At 45.8% G+C, this 17,495-nt stretch overlaps 1 protein-coding gene across 1 annotated transcript; it reads right to left on the bottom strand.

Annotated features, from left to right (window-relative positions):
* Positions 1 to 3,270: 3,270 nt before the first annotated feature.
* On the bottom strand, positions 3,271 to 10,868 carry nkx2.3 (NK2 homeobox 3). Its single transcript, XM_076018415.1, has 4 exons — positions 10,139 to 10,868; positions 8,513 to 9,153; positions 4,934 to 5,279; positions 3,271 to 4,733 (listed from the first exon to the last, which is right to left on the bottom strand). The coding sequence occupies exons 1-4, from the start codon at positions 10,551 to 10,553 to the stop codon at positions 4,234 to 4,236; spliced, it is 1,902 nt and encodes a 633-aa protein (XP_075874530.1). The 5' UTR covers positions 10,554 to 10,868; the 3' UTR covers positions 3,271 to 4,233.
* Between the last annotated feature and the right edge of the window lie 6,627 nt (positions 10,869 to 17,495).

Here is a 17,495-nt window from a genome sequence, read left to right on the forward strand (position 1 = left end):
TCGCTGCAGTCTCTTTCTTTTTCTTGCCTTCTGGCCAATGAAGTACATGAACCGCCAAAGGTAAGCAGTTCCACCCTATGTCGGATTGTTACTTTTCATCCCAGACTCCTGCTTTATTAATTGTCTGAAAAGAAACCTGCAGATCACCAGTAAACGGATAATTTAGCCCTTTGTTTCCAGCCTCCCCAACAAAAAAAATGCTAGAATGATGCTTCGTCATGTTCAGAAGTGGATAAAATCAGGTCGGTTGAGAAAACGTGGCTCAGGGGCCAAAGGACTAACCTGGGACATATAGGTGATGTTTGGGGCCCTTTATGACATCACAAAAGGTACATTTCATAATCAATTGACGGAAAGCCTTTTGTCATGTGTGACAGCCTGGCGGCGGATGAAATTGTGGCCAAAGAGCTGCGCAGTTTGGGGCTTCTAAGCGCAGACGCACGTCTGAATAGCTGCTCTTGCTAAGTGATTTCACCGCCGCCGCTGCAGAGACTCTGCAGACTGGAAGCTTTGTGCAAAATCGGTTGCAATCGCGGCTAATGGTGTGACGGGGACCTTGGCGGCGCTGATGCGGCTGGTGTGATGGATGTGTGTCCCTCCACCCCGGGGGGAGGAGATAGGGCTAGACGGCTTATGGCTTTACTGTAAATGTTTACATTCCTACATGTGCTGATGCTATCTGCTAATAGTTTCTGGAGAAAGCTTCAAGTGTCCTCTGGGTGGGATTAGTGGTGACGTGTGCGTGCGTGCGTGCGTGTGTGTGCGTGTGTGTGTGTGTGTGTGTGTGTGTGTGTGTGTGTGTGTGTCTGAAAGAGTTGGGGCAGGTCAAAAGGAAGCAGGTCTGTCTTTAAACAGAGGTATTAACTGCGACCTCTCTCTTTCCCCAAGTCCTGCCCCGTGTCTGCAGAGCGCCGACTCATTGGCAGCAGCAAAAACACGTTTCTGTTTGGTCTTTCCCTCGGTGCAAACACTTACCAGATTAATAACCGTGATTGTCTGATTAACCTATTTTGGGCGGGGCCGAGACCATTTTTTCAGCGGGAACATCTCAAAGGCGAGCTTTCGTGTGAGCTCTAAATCCCTGCGGAGTCGGTGCCAGGGAGCGATTACGCGAGGATGGGATACCGTCGAAACGGACAAAGACACTTGAGAAAACGATCAACGTCGCCCAATGCGCGAGCAAATAGTGCGGGAGGCATCTGGGAAATGCCCGTTCCGTGGCTGCGTGGCCAAGCGTTCAGCCCCACCCTCCACGCATTCCTCTCGGCTGAAAAATCAGCGGCGGCGGCGGACAAAACAGGAAATTACCTGTTTCCACTGGCATAGCGAGCTCCTATTTAAATCTGCCCTTTAATGCAACATGACGCCCGTTTGAGTGCGACGACCGGCGCTCCTCCACGCACGACTCCCCGGCTCCTTACATCTCGCTGCTTTATGAACCTCTTCATGCTGGAGCCGCACCAATAAAGAACGGCTCAAGTTGTTTACATACTTGAGCTTCATATATTTATGCATGCTGTAATCCTTGGCGACTCGCTCGGTCTGCGGCCGCCCGAACAGCGTTTGACAGGGCCGGAGTCGTATCAGACAGTGATAGAGGCTTTTAAACAAAGTTGGCTGCATTTGGAGGACTTTATGAAAACAGAAGGCAGACATAGTGAATATTATGATAGCGCGCCAGATGTGCAACAAATATGAGAATTCGGTGGGAAGACGTTTGGATTCATCCTCCAGGTATTTGCGACGTTCTGAAGGCTTAAGCATCAAAAGACTGATTAATAATTAATAATCCTGCATCTTAAATATTCAAACATTTTCAGCAGCTTGCAAAATGCCACCTGTCAGCACCGAGTCACTGCTGGGAGTGAAGTAATCTGATCTGTTACAACAGGCTTACCCAGATACATGTGAAATACATCAGTCAGTGCTGTGAGTGATATAACCTGAAGCAACAAACAACACAAACACAACACAAAGCGTCGCAAGATGCGAAAAAATAAAACCCGTGAAACAGCCTCCTCGTGATACCAGATGGGTCCGATTGTCTCTTGAACCGGGTTGTGAGAGCCCTCAGTCGCCCCTCTTCATGCCACTCACCCTCCTCACTGCCTCTCAATGGAAGTTTTCATCGGCGTGACATCACCCGACTTCCAGATAAGGCGGAATTCTTATCTGGTCACGGTAGACGGAGATGTCTAGAGCGGCCATTCAGCGGCACAATGTGAGTAATCAGAGCGCATAGAAAACATACCTGCTGCACCAAGACCGTGTCTGCTGCAAGCTTGTGCCTTGATGGCAGACAGGCGTATAGGTGCTGTCGAATGCATTAACTACTACTGCGTGCAGTCATTGAAAAGCTTTGGTCGATTTCGTCCATGCCAAAGCACATAATGTCTGTTTCATGTTTCACACTCCATGGATGTGTGTTTGAGTCCCAGTTCTGGTGGACAAAATCTATTTTGCTGCTGCTAAATGCCTTAAACTTTTCCCCAATGGGCAAGTATGACTTAACGCCAACATAATATTGAGACACCGAAACAAAGAGGTCACCGAGTAGACAATTTGTGTGTGCCTCGCCGCAGCCCTGCGGTTCTCCAAAGTGCCAGCAAGCCACCTCATTTCGGAACTAAATGTTTTTATTTTCCACAAGTATGGCCATTGTGTGCCCTCCAGAGGGATGAGGGCGCAGTCTCCCCGGCGTGCTGTGATTAATGGGCTCTGTCTGGGATTCTGCAACATCTCCACGGTTGATCGGGCCTCCCTGACTCATGTAACAGTAGAGGATCGTCGGCCGACGCGTCGCGTATGAGCACATCGAAATCGCCCAGTTCTCCGCGTGAAGGCTGCCATTTTGTCCTAGTCCGTTTTAGTTGGAGCGAGAACCAAAGGGAGCTCAGTTTACAGTCTGCATGTCAGGAAAATATTTTTGAAAAAAAAAACCAAGGACCTCATGTTGAGCCACAAACACTTTCATCTGCATTCTTTGCCTATAAATAAACATCTATTAGATATCATTTTTCACACACACGCTCACACATGCATACCTCTGTAATCAAAAGCCTACAGCAAGTTATGTCTGACTGCTTCTTATCTCCAAGATACACACACCCGACAGACACACTCTCAGATGTGTGTCTGTGTGAGTTTAGTTTTGGAAACAGTAAAAATGTGGCATTTAGGAAACATAACGATTTTAAAATCTCTGCTGGGCTGCTTGCAAATTGCCTGCTACTGTACATAAGTCATTCCAAGAACTCATTTGCACCAGCAGCTGTTTGTCTGCACCTTATCAGTCAGGTTTTATTTTGTTGATAGTGACGCATTGGTGAAATGTACAAGTCATTGGTTCCTGAAGTTGTACATTTAATGCTTGTAGAACATCACCACCTGATTTCAGTCTACATACAGAAAAACCCTAATTATATTTTAAACTGAATACCTGTTGTTGTTTTTGTTTTGTTTTTATCAAATGATCAACACCAGTGTTAATTTAAAACCAAAAAATTTAAATGTTTAATTGTTTTGGAGAGAGTTGGTGGAACTCATTTACATTTTACAAGGTGGATTTACACATAGCACTTTAAGTACTTTTTGATATACAGGACAGTATAATTTCTGGTGTATAAAAAAATGAGGGAATAATGTAAATAGTGAGAAACGTTTTCTTTGCTAAATCTAAAGTGGATCTGGCAGCTACTTTCAATGTATCTTTAAGTAGAAAACATGTGTCTGCTGCTTTAGAAAAAGAGGTGTTTCTCCGTAGCTAGGCTAACAAAAATGCTACTGTAGAATTTGTCATTGTATTGAACCGTTACAGTATTTTCTTTTACACTGATATAAAAGACATTTTTCAGAGTACAGATAGGAATGAAAATGTTGAAAAATGGAGAATAATTACGTAATTTGTTTGCTGATTGCAAATACTGGAATTAATTTGGATTAAACCCACGTGATAATTAAAATATATATATTTTTTTTAATATGCATTTGTACTTTCAAACCTGTTTTCAATCTTGCAGTGGCGATATTCCTGATACCTTCCTTCCCAGCCATCAGGTAAAAAAAAAAAAAGTCATTCATTTTCAGTTCTGTCCATTTTCGACTTCTGTCATCCAGACAGCTTCCAGAATGAGGCAGACGGTGTGTTTCTGGGGTGAGTGTGTGTGTGTGTGTGTGTGTGTGTGTGTGTGTGTGTGTGTGTGTGTGTGTGTGTGTGTGTGTGTGTGTCGATCATCAGAACATCCCTCCGCAGCACATCATCCCGGTCATGCTGCAGGGCTGGCAGCAGTAGTGCAGGTAGGGCTGGTACCGGTAGGCCCGGTACACCGGCAAGTGCGGCCTGCTGTCCTGGTTCTGACTGTCCCTCACCAGCACTTTGACGGCCACTTTCCTCGGCGGCCCGCACTCCGCCAGCTCGCCGCCCGCCTGCCGCCGCTTGCTCTTGTATCTGCGGTTCTGGAACCAGATCTTCACCTGGGTCTCTGTCAGTTTGAGGGTTTCGGCCAGATCCGCCCTCTCCGGTCCCGAGAGGTACCGCTGCGACTTGAAGCGGCGCTCCAGCTCGTGGACCTGCGCGTACGAGAACGCCGCCCTCGTGCGCTTCTTGACGCCGGACGCGTGCAGCTGTCCCTCCGGTGAACATCCCAGAGGATCCTCGCTGTTCTGGAATCCCTTCTGCGGGTTCTCCTCTCCACTGCGCGCCACGTCCTGCTCTGCACCGCCTTGTTGTTCATCTGCCGGTATGAAGGAAGTGGGAAGTGTCAGGATTGTATCCAGAATTAGATACAGTATTTGCCACCCACCAACATTCTCACAAAAAAAAAAACAAAATAAATAAAAACCAATCGGTTAAAAAATATCAGTAGTTATATTTTATTGCGCCAAATTCTTCCATCGCTTTGTTTCTATTCAGACTAAATTCCCTTGAGCTCACCCTCTCGCTCTGCTGTTTCCTCCCCTGCAGTCTCGTCGCTGAAGGGATCAGGAGACACGGGATTGTTTCCCTCAGACGCACTGAGACCGGCCGAGTGTCTCTCTCCTCCTTGATGCGCCAATCCAAGGCCCTTAATGCCGCTGCCGCCTGTGGCGCAGGTGTCCCACGCCGCCCTAACGCCCCCGCCCCGCGTAACTCGTCCGGTCAGGATGTCCCTGATCGAGAAGGACGAAAAGCTCAACATCGCTGCCGTCCCGCTTCCGCCTGATTCAGATGCATTGAGAGACGGGCTCCGTTGAGAGCGCGTATCCTCCGCTCGATCCGTCACCGGCTCCGTAATTGCTCGGGATTAATAGCGGTGAACATGGTCCAGTCTGATATTGGCCATGCAGGCAGCATCAGGAGCTGTCAAGTCTGTTGCAACATCCGCGACAGAAGACAGTCAACCTTGGATAGGCTGTTCACCGTGATGGGTCCCTCCTTTGCACCGCCCAGCTCCACGCTGGTTCCTTGTCTTCCCCGTTTACATGGGACTACATCTTGCCACGTTATAGACATGATTGTATTTGTTTACCTCAGCTTTAAGCTTCATAGTTCCTGAACTGCTCTATGGTTGAGGCGACTTTACGACTACTTGTTTAGAACTCTGATCATCTGTCAGGAGGCAAGTATAGCACATACCAGTCCCCAAGTGCTTTGCTAAATAACAAATAAGCTCAGATTGCAGCAAGGAAACGTGGTGCGTAATGTTTGGACGGCCGTGCGTAAAAGTCTGCTCGAACCGGGATATTTGTTAGTTCCTGCTGACAAATTAATGTGCAACTATGTGGGGCGTGGGGGGGGGGGGGGGCTGCTGCTTGAGCGTATTTTGCTCAAGCAGGTGACTAGCGCCGCCATGTGGTCCAATTTGCCCAGGTTTTAGGAGCGAATATGATAAAGGGGAAAAAAAGCCCCCGGAGGAAAACTCCTCCCCACCGCCTTTCTCTTGCCGGCCGACGCGTTACACAATCAGCAGGCCGAGCTTCCATTGACGAACTTTCGATGACAGACGCGCTGATCTGCCCTCCTCTGCGTTGCTTTGTTTCCCTCCTCTGACTAAACACAGAAATCTCCCGGATTGCCTCAGAGCGTCAAAGCTCGTCCCCCGTTGGAAGCGGATAGTTTCTGGCGCGTACACGTGTCCAAGCCCCCGCGATGTCATCGCCACCGATTAATAATGCGTGGCCTTTCAGAAAATATATCGTGCCTTCCTGACGGAAACGGTAATGAGTCAGGGGGTGAGGGGGGGATTCAATTCAGCCTCCACCAGAGTTTCCGACTATGGACGTGCACGCAGTGTTCAAATTGAGTGGACGGGGGAAATAAGGCGCATAAACAAAACTGCAGTTATAGCGCACAGGGGAAATTATAAATATCTCGTTAGATTTACATAAACCCAAACGGTATGTGTATTAAAATGAGGTCATTGTAAAAAGTAACAACAATAATTGCGGCTTATAATCGCATATACTGTTTTTTTTCCTCTGTTAAGAATGTCAAATATACGTATTTACGCAGACACAATGGGAGCCAACTCTCTTGGTATATGTTTTCAGGCTTCTGCTGTCAAGTCAAGTCAAGCCAGTTTTATTTCAACTCAACAAAACAAAACAAAACAAAACAAAACAAAACCACAGGCTTGTCTTTCACATGTTTCAAGGATCCATAGCCTGCAACAGGAACCTCCCCAAACACAATTTTGGACACTCTCAAATATATGGCAAAACATTCTGCTTTCATTTTTAATGATTGTATATAAATTTAAAAGGGGTTCAAACGACGTCCCTGCTGCCTGCTTGATAGATCAACACGTACGATTAATGGCACGGCTTCTTCGTGCATTTCCCCCCCCTTCTATGTTTGGGCCCTGGATGTTTTGTGAGCTCCTCGGTTGCCAGTGGAGACACTTTTTTTTTTTTGTTTTGTTTTGTTTTGTTTTGGTGGTGGGGAGAAGGGGGGGAAGCTCAGCCGAACGCCTCCGCCGCGCCGCGACGAGCCGAGCCTCTATCTTTGGAAGCGAGGAGATAGCGATCGTAGCGAGCTGTCAGAGTGCAGCCCAGGCCTGGCCGCGTCCTCAGGCATCGCCGTCCTGTCGCCAGCTCTATTTACACTAGTGGCTGCGCAGCACTTAGAGCCTGACACCAGGTATGTCTCACCGGCAGTGCGGTAGCCAGGGGAAGTGGCCGGTGGAGGCTATCAGAGGAGACAAACACTCTGTTTACGTTGCCATTCGTCTCCATTAATAGTCTTCGCGTTCGATGCCTCCGAGGGGAAGGTGTGTTAAGGATCCAGGGTGTGTGTGTCTGTGTGTGTGACTTGTTAATATGAATTACATGATAATTACATAATTTATGTTGTCACAACACAACCCGGCCTATTATTATTATTATTATTATTATTATTATTATTATTATTATTATTATTATTATTGTTATTATTATTATCATCATCATTATTTTGATTATATGGATATCTATTTATCATTTTATATCTACATTATGTATTACATGACAGGAAAAATGCGAGAAAAAGGCTTTTCCAAAAATATTTATCACCCGGAGCCCAGAGTTTATTCTGGCTGTCTGGTTAATGTCCATCCCTGAATCCTGACCGGACATTAGCTGGCCTCTAAATTCTCTCTGCTTCTGGATTTTGTCTCGGACCACATTTAGAAGCTCTCTCACAGAGAAAAAAGAGAGAAGAATAAATGTCCGGTTGGCTTGAGAAACGTCTCAGGGAAAAATGGAAGATGCGCCGAGCAGTTTTTCCCTTTGTGTAAAATATTAAAACGTTTCAAACGAAGATCAGAAATTGCGCGGGACACCATTCTAACAAGTTTGTTTGTTTTGTTGTGTTTTTTTCAAACATCATGCTTTATTTGATGTCCTTTTGTTCTTCTATTTGTTCTTTCCAAAGTCTGACATACGTATACACACACATGAAACACGGTGTAGTTCTGTAACGCCGTTATATTGTTTATTCACCGTCGGGGATTTGTCAGGGTTATTGTAACATGAGCGTGAAAAAAAAAACAGCTTCGTTACGCAAACAGCAGGTTTAAATAAAAACGGCAATTGACCCAAAAGAAGTCACACTGTAAAATATAAAAAAAAGAAAATAATACTTAAAGGGACTGCGTCATGTAGTTCCAGAGACCCTTGTCGCGCACAACCCTGAAATGATTTACAACACTCAGAAATACAAAGGTAGTGTTTTACGCACAGGTTTTTGTATCTGTGTGGATATTAAAAAAAAATAAAAATAAAAAATAAATCAGGCCAACATTCGCTTTAAATCACAATAGGCTGCATGATGCACAGTCCGTCTTTCCTCTTCTTTTTTTTTTTTTTGAAATAAAATCTGACTGATATCCAAGCGCAGGCTTTCCAAAACCCTGTGAGAAATGCGCACGCATGGATTCTGTCTGTCAGGAGTTTAGTAAAAGAGTCTTGTGCTTACAGGGTGATTGTATAGCAGGCTGGAATCCACCCAGACACTCCAGAGAGTTTACTCCAAGCCGTGCGTAAAGTTCTGCGTCTACCAGGCCCGGATGCCCTGCAGTGTCCCCTGGCAGGGCGGCACCATCGGTCCTTGCGGCGCCTGGCTTTGCGTCTGCGCGCCCAGGTTTCCCAAATTCATGTTCATAAAAGCATTGGCTGCGGTGTTACCGGGCTGCAGCGACGGCAAACTGGAGTACGAGTACGTGTTGGTGTACACCGAGTTGCTGTAACTGTAGGCCTGGTTGCCGTAGTAGCTGTACGGGCTCGGTGCTCCGACCGTGTAGGACGTGTTATAGTTCTGAGAGCCAGTCAGACAAGGCCTCCCGTCCCGGACCAGCACCGGGACAGCCACCCTCCTGGGCGGTGGTGGCGCATGGTGGTGGTGGTGATGGTGGTGGTGGCCGGCCAGCTCCAGAGTCTTGTCCTGCCGCTGCCTCTTGCACTTGTACCTCCTGTTCTGGAACCAGATCTTGACCTGCGTGGAGGTGAGCTTGAGGGAGGAGGCGAGGTGCTCCCGCTCCGGGGCGGACAGGTAGCGCTGCTGCTTGAAACGCCTCTCCAGCTCGAACACCTGGGCCTGGGAGAAGAGGACGCGCGGTTTCCTGCGGGTCCTCTGCTGCTTGGCGGTGGGCTTCTGCAAGTCGGGATCCTCGCAGTCAGCGCGCAACGCCCCGCAGGATTCTGCGTGAAGGAGAAACAGTCGGCATTACATTCAAGCTCATTCGAGGCAGTGCTGAGAAGTATAGATTAATCATATAATAAATAGAATTCAGGCGCCTGTAGCTAACGTTATTATAAACTATTTAATTTTGTAATATATACATTTATTTAATTAAATTAGTTGTTTATTTTTTATACGTTTGTGACCTGTTTAATAAAAATGTCGGTTATTAATTCATCTCAACGATTTAAAAAGTGTGCTACTATTTTGAAAGTTATGAATTTGACTATAGGAAAAAATACTATATTAAACTGGGTATTGGAGGACATTTTTAAATTGTCTCACCTTGAACCTAAATTACAAATGTTCTCAATGATCTGAAATGATGAAATGATCTCACGCCTTACACAAACAAATGTATTTAAAATAAATAAATTAAAAAATAATTAAAACCAAGAATTTGTGGCAGCTTTTCAGTGTATTAATTGGCCAAACGTACAGGAAAATCAGTGCTTTATATGAACTATTTTACCTGAATGGGCGTAGCTATGAAAAGAAAACCCTAATTAATACAAATGTAGACAGCACATATTTAACTTCAGGCTCTTGGCAGAACGCAGGTGGAAACTAATGAAGTGTGTATATAGTATACCACCACCACCACCACCACCACCCCCTCTCTTTTTTTACGTGGGCGTTCATTTTTGCAAGGCGTGGCATTGCGTTTTCCCCTCTTGTTGAATAATGTTGATACAAAATAAAGACGAGCGTTTCCTTGACATTTACTCGAAGTGTGACTTGCGAAACTCACTTTGCAAGTGTCAGTTCCTAGCAGCCTCGCTTGATTGAGGGCTTTACCATCAGGCGCTAAACCAACCGTATCATCGCAGTGATCATCCTCAGATGTGGCGTGTCTCTCTCCCCCCCCCCCCTCCTATATACCTCATCTTTGACAAATTAAATGACGCAGATGATCATTTACGACTCTCTTCGCACCGCACTTACTGCTCTCCTGCTCCTCCTGCTCGGGCTCCAGTCCGAGGTCCGCAGAGTGACTCTGCGCAGGGTTGCCAAACATCTCCACCGTCAGATCGGCCTCGGTCAGTCGGTCCTGTCCGGTCAGCGTGCTCAGATAGGACATCCTCTCCTCACCCTCCGACACTCCGGAGCTGATGGGGCTGGGACTGTCCCGGCCGGCCAGCATGCAGGAGGGCGGCGTGTGGGAGCGGAACTGGCTCTTTGTGAAAGCTCCGGGCTGGGAGAGCGCGCCCGGCAAGCCGAAGCAGGAGAGAAACTGCAGCTGAGATTGCTGATGCTGGTGGTGGTGCTGCTGGTGCTGCTGCTGCTGCAGCTCCAACTTCAGAATGTCCTTCACGGAAAAAGGCGTGGTGGAAGAAGTGACGAGCGGGCTGGGGAGCATCGTCGCCGCCGAGAGAGAGCTGACAGAGGACAATCAAGCACCCCGGAGTGGAACCCGGGCGGCGCGTAAAAGGAAGTCGACACCAGGCAGCGGGGAACCTTGGAAGCTTTTGGCGCAGGTCGTGGGGAAGTGGCGTCCATGCAGCTGTAACATCCCTTCTGACTCCGCTGTGGCTGTGGCTGCAGGGCTCAGGAGAGAGACGGTGAGGTCGATCCTGTTTGGTTGGCTGACTTCACTTGTCTAGAGAGCGAGCTGGGTCAGCCAAGATGCTGTCCTGTCCCTCTCGGTGACGTCCTGGAGGTGGGAGGGACCGGCAGAGAAGCTCCCTCTCTCCTTCGGTCTCTCCCTCTCTCTCTGTGCGTGTCGGTGTTAAAAGGCCTATTTTATTTAAACAATATTATCAGCAGCTCAGGTTGGCACAGGCTTTCCAGGTGAGGACGATTTGTTTTCTATTTGCCTATAGGCTTTTACTCTCTCTTTAAGCATACAGCGACAGCTTTTTATTTGAATAATCAATATCACATTTAAATATCATTTTAGTGATATAATAGCGGATAACCCAAATGATGCGGTCGGGTTTGTCTTCCAACTCAAATAGCAATTATTATCTCATTTAGAAATAAAATTAACTGGCTTCGCAGTTATTCCCATCATCGCCGCGGTGGTCTTTAAGATTAGGCCTATCTGGGTTTCCTGTCTGGGCAAGCCATGGATAAGATAGCAGGTCTCATCGCTGGGAAATGAGATAAAAATGCCAATCCGAAAGCCCATTTAGAGCATTTTAGCCACTTTTAGAAATCCCGTCTGTCTCCTGGCAGGCATTTGAAATAGTCGCAATTTTCCTTCTAAAGAGAGTTTTCCCTCCTGACGTCAAAAACGGGAAAGTCTGGCTTATATTGGAAATAGTTGTTAGACATATATTATTTAAATAAATTAATAAATGATGTATTTAATTGAACTAACTTAAGTAATTGGTTTATCTTAAGTAAATACTATAAATTAAACGAAATGATAAATATTTATATTGAACAGTTCCAACCATATTGCGAATCTCTACAAGAGCGACTATCACTTTTTAAATAATAATAATAATAATAATAATAATAATAATAATAATAATAATAATAATAATAATCCAATGAAATATAAATACAAATTGCATTTCGTATTTCATGTTATTTTTGCCCCTGTTCGTGAGCACATCTCCAGCTTTTCCACCGTGCATCGTCCAGCCGGATAGAAGAAGATCTCTTCTCCCCTTCATCTTCGCTCGGTGCTGAAACTGGACACCTCTTTCCTGGTCACCTATCTATGGCCAAGTGCAGGCGCCACAGTCTGAGGGCCCATTGCTCTTTAACCGTGTGGAAAGAAAAGAAGGGCATGTCGACATAATCTCATCCGCTCGCCACCAACAAGGCGCTGTTTAGATTAGGCCCGGCGGCTTTTCCCTCCTTCTGCTGCTGGAGGAGCCTCCGTCTCCAAGTTTGGGGGCCATTTAGGAGGAGTGAAGCCGAGGTGGGGGGGAAGGAATTCGGTGCAGAAAACTGTCGCGGAGGTGGCTACACACGGATTAAGACTTTTCGAGTGCGATTCCGGAGGATTTGAGAGGTTGCACATGATCCTGCGACGGAACAAGAAGCTTTATGTGGGCCATAAAAAAAAAAAAAAAACTATAATCACAATTGAAAGACTATATGCAGTTCATTATTTTTATTTTATTTTTTACAGAGATCGTCAATAGACACTGAATCCTCCGTACTTTTGCAATGCAGTGCTTCATGCAGAGCGTTCAGCAAGGGGCGATGTTATTCCTAAAGACGATGGCGATTATTTATTTATTTATTATTATTATTTTTGTCATCAATCCAACATTATAACGTTAACATGACACAACATTATTTTTGTTAGTCAATTATTATCATTTAACAGTGCAAAGGAGGTGTCCAGCCAGTATGCACGTCGCGTTGCGCACCTCAAGGAAACTGAGCCCATTGTCTGGATTCAAAGCTTCACGGGTCACAGGAGCAGGTTAGAGCCCTAATGGCGCAATTAGACGCCCGACGCCAAACACTCACAAGCGAGACGCGCGCGCGCTCGTCCCAAACAGTGACCATCAGCGGCGGTTTTCGCGTGCCACCGGCTGCGTAAAAAAAAAAAAGGAAAAAAAAAAGTGTCCGAGCAAGAGGAGCGTGTTTACCCAGCGGAAGAGTCTGTTTCCTGTCTGTAACAAAACCCAGACTCCCGGAGAGTGTCAAGGAGCTGCGCGACTCCCCACCCCCGATACATCATCTTCGAAACAGAATCATCGCGATAAGCCGGGTAAGGTCAGAGCCGCTGCAGAGGTCAGGCTGCAGGATGATTCCCCCCCCCCCCTGCCTCACCTCCATATACTAAACAAAAACCTCAAGGGAGGAACTTGCAAAACTGGAAAAGTTCTCATTGTAATTCATCTTGGGGTAAACTACCTAATAAGTGGCAGGTGTCAGAAATTTGAGGTGAAACCGGGTGAACTAGTTTTAATAATAAGAGGTATTTTGACTCTCTTGCACTTGTCTCATTGTTGGCTTTTATGTTGGGCACTGTGCAAACCCTGGATGGGAATAAGTGGCACTTGAGCATTTCAACTCCAAAATAATATTGTTTTATTTCTTTCCGAAGTCCTCAGGATTCCAATCGGCCTCAATTAATTGTGACAAAAGCGGAATGCAACACAGCCATTGCAGCCCTGAGCCCTTACAGTGCAAAGTTGGGATTCATAGTTTTGAATTGCATCGTGTGGGGAATTATGAATGTGATGATGTTGTTAGAATCATTAGTAATTTTCATGGCACAGATAAAAATAGGAAATAGCTGGTAAACTGTGTAAAGCATAGCTTTGCTCAATACTAATTAAGAATGTTGATTATAAAATATTCAAAAAATCTTAAATTAAAGCTCGTACAAAATCTGATTGGTGGGGTTTGGGCTTTGAAATTTGAAAATGTTGTTGTTTTTTTTTCTTTCCCTAGAGTCTATTCTTTACCAAATAGAATTATATGGGCTCTTTTCCAGATGGTAGATGGTTAAACATCGTCTTGAGCCTTGTTTAAAGTGCAACTGGTTGGTTAACCTGCACTAATAGACGCTCGGCCCGGATCCAGTGTGAGAGCGTTCCCCACCTGACGGATTCAATCGAGGAGCACTCGGCATCCCTCCACTCGGTTGTTTACAAGTGCTCCTCTTGACATACAGTCATCAGTGCAGTGAAGGACTCCCCTTAGCCTCCCAATCAGAGTATACAGCGCTCAGCAGGAGCCAGAGGCGAGAAAAGCTGCAGGCATCAAGAAAAATAGATTAACTCAAGTGCGTCGCCTTACACAAGAGTCTCTCCAACAGGAGGGCTCGCGGCCGCGTGGAAGTGATGACATCCACTTTTTGAAAACCTTGAGGACATAGAAGGAAGCCCGCTAAGTGTGCGCTCGCCTTGCGTGGCTCACAATTTCTTTCTATTCTATTTTTTTTCTTCATCCCATGGTCATCTGCAAGTATTGGCGCGGGAGCCGGGCCGGGTGACGGCTGGGCTCTCAGGAAGGTGTGCCTTATCAGCGGCCCATGCGACGGTGTCGGCGGCCAGGCCCCCAAGTCTGAGCCATTGTACCGCTGCCTGAGCCCGAGTGACGGATGACAGCGGCTTCTCACTGGAGGAAATGAGGAGAGCAAGAGGCGAGCCCCAGGGCCACGGTTTCAGCTCAATGCCGTTCTCGCCACCTCCAAAAAAAAAAAAAAAGTGCCAAATCTCACACAGGAAGTGGCGCCTGAAGCGAGCAGGCGATGTGGCGGCGTTCCCTCGGGGCTCGTCCAGGTTAGGAAGAGAGATATCCCGACTGGGATGTTTGTTCGGGAAAACTATTAAAAAGGCCGATACGGTTTGAGAAACCGAAGCAACGTTCGGCGTATCGAGGGCCCAACGTCTTGGAGGCCGTAACAGGAGGAAGTGAGGTCAGGCCCGTCTGGGTCCCCTGCCCTTTGCCCTCCCCTGGGGATCATAAATTAGCCCTCTGTAATTCTCTCCCAGACGGCCTTGTCCCCAGCAGGTGTGTGTTTGTATACACGAGCGCTAACAAGGGAGAGGGGGGCGGGGGGACGTGAAAGTCTGTAACGCCTGTGATCTACGGCGTTGGGAATGTAAGCTTGGAAGGAAACGCGCAGCCTAAATATGCTTATCCTCCTGCGCTGCCACACGGGCCATGTAGATAAAGATACAAGGCGGGGGGAGGGGCTTTCACCGAGTGGGACGTGAGGTGACGTGAGATTTGGAATATTCTCCCAAGCCACTCGTACTTTGGCGGGGCTTCTTGGAAGACGCCGGGAGGTTAAACGCAGTTCATCCCTTCCACTGGAGGACTTTCTCAAACTGGCGTGGGCAGTTAATAGCTTTCCTGGGAAACCGAAATGTTGCTTCAAAATAATACTAAAAAAAAAAAAAAAAAAAATGCAGGGCCTGCCCTCTGGTAAACATCCCGGAGAGAAAACGCTACTGTCTCCACGGCGGTCACGGTGGTTCCCTCGTCAAAGTGACGGTTTGTTTTGGCTCGACTCCTCATGAGTCAAGATGGCTTTTTTTTTTCGTGAGTCGGCCGCCGCTACGGGGCCGTAAATGTCTCCTTTCTTGGCGGCCATGCTTTGAAATCACACGACGTGGATGGCAAGAAACGACAGATCACCAACGGCCACGGCCACAGCCGGGGTTCTTGTCACTTGTTTCGCGGTTGTTTGGTTTACGCGAGTGAAAAATCCGACCTGCGCCGTCCCACTTCCCGTCTTTGTTTCGTTGCATGCATATTTGTATAAAGTTGAGGTCTGGGCGGCCTGATCTGGCCGAAAGACAACATCAATCACTTATAAGAGGAACACTGTAAACCTTGTGCCGAGGCTCCACCCAGGATTATGGGGTAAAGGCCGTTTCAGTCGTGGAAAAAAAACAAAACAAAAAACAGTGAATGACAGGCAAAGTGCAAGAGACCTTTGTGGACGATGCTGAAAATTAGTGGCTAAAGCTGATACAACGGTGATGCTCCAAATGAAATTATAATTTTGGCAGTTTCCTCACAATTAGTAGACATGATGCAAGATGATGCGAGACATGTTGATCCTGTCTTGGTGCTGAAAGAGAATTAGCTTTTCTCACGAATGAAATCAATAAACGCAGATAAAACCGCCAGCGACAGTCAAAATGCATTAAAGTAAAAGAAAACCTACAAAGTTTAAGAAATAAAAACCCACATCACATATAGTGAGCATATCAACTGGGCAAACAATTAAAGCGGCGCCATTCTGACGCTGCAGATGCACTGTCTAAGATTTGAATTGATGTTAAGTAAATTTATTCTCGCACTTTTGCGACTTTTACTACATTTTGGGAAAACGTGCCGTTTGCCCTCAGGTATCAGACAATAAAGACAGCTCTTATGTTTGTCGGATAAATAAAAAGGCTAGCTGTGCAGCCAGTAGCCTGCTAGTTGTTAAACCACTGAGGGCTGTAATAAGCACGGAGCCTGGAACGGCCCCAGCCGCCAAACCCACAATTCCTGACAACTTGGTGTTTTAACACAATGCAAAGATGGTCGTTCACACTTTTGTTTTTCTTGATTTTTCCACAAAGCGAAGATAGTTTTGTGCATTTTGTGTGAGGCGCCATCGCATTCTACTTGCTATTTATCTTATTTTGTCTGAGTGGCACACGTCACACATTATTAGTGGGACTCGATTTCATCCCACGTCGTCAGTTGTAACCAAACCAAACAACTTCCCTTTTCTACCCTTGTGTTGACTTTGCGTTTTTTTGTTGTTTTTTTTTAATTGGCGACTACGGTGGAAACTGTGACATTTCAGGTGTTTGCACTTCTCGGGAGTAAATAGCCAGTGGTGTGATAACTGATGGGATGAAGCAGAATTTGCAGCCTCCAAAAACAATTAAGGTGTCATGAGATTAATGTGATTTGCATCAATTTGTATAACAAACCAAGACATTTATCTTTGTCGCACAAGTCAAATTTGAGGTATCTGTACAGCCTGTTGAAATAGCAGTAATGGCTAAAACATTTAAATTAGGACAGAAGTGTGTCTTCATTTGTAATGTAATGTAAATATACATACATGAACTAAAGGTGGCTATATGCCTTGTTTTACAGGTTCCATGTAGTCTGTTAAATTTGTTCTTCTGGTGTTTTCTACCAAAATCATGCGTCTCTAAACCACTAATGAAGTACCAAGGTAAAAAACTATTACTTTGCGAACATTGCTTTCTGGAAGAAAAAAAGAAAGAAAAGAAAAGTAAAAAAAAATCAGCCCACATGTCATTGATACTTAATCCCAGTTTGGTGATGCCACCTCTGGCCATTTACATCTTCCACACTGTCAGACTCTTCAAGTATGTGAAAGGTCAAAAAAACTCTTCTTTGCAAGAAGCTAAAATCGAGCCTTTTCGCTTTACAGACATTATTATATTAATTGTATTATTATCTAATACAATTAAAACAGAGATTCCCAAAGTATATATGTACTTGACTTAAAGGATATTTTTTTAATGACTGTTGTAGTTGTAGTTGGTAGTTGTGCATAAAATCTGCACCAAAACAAACCCCAATGTTCTGGTTCAAACATTCAAACTAAAACTGTACGGTGGCAATATTCCTGTTGGTGTTGCTGGGCAAAGCAAACCTCACACTGAATTAATAAATTGAAGAATAAAGTTAAAACATACCAAATAAACTAACAGCTAAGAATTATTCTTGGGGCCAACAGTTTGAAATGTTCTGTTTTAAGTCCTAGGTCTAAACGCATCTGTACAAGTAATATCTTATACTACCCGTTTGAGAAGAATAAGAATGCCTTTATTTATCAACATTGGGGAAATTTGCAAAAAGCACACCAAAAGTACAAAGTAACAAAGTCTTTGTGCTG

The sequence above is a fragment of the Nelusetta ayraudi genome, unplaced genomic scaffold, assembly GCF_046127955.1.
Source record: "Nelusetta ayraudi isolate G7.1 ecotype Tasmania unplaced genomic scaffold, CSIRO-AGI_Nayr_v1 ptg000008l, whole genome shotgun sequence".
NCBI lineage: Eukaryota > Metazoa > Chordata > Actinopteri > Tetraodontiformes > Monacanthidae > Nelusetta > Nelusetta ayraudi.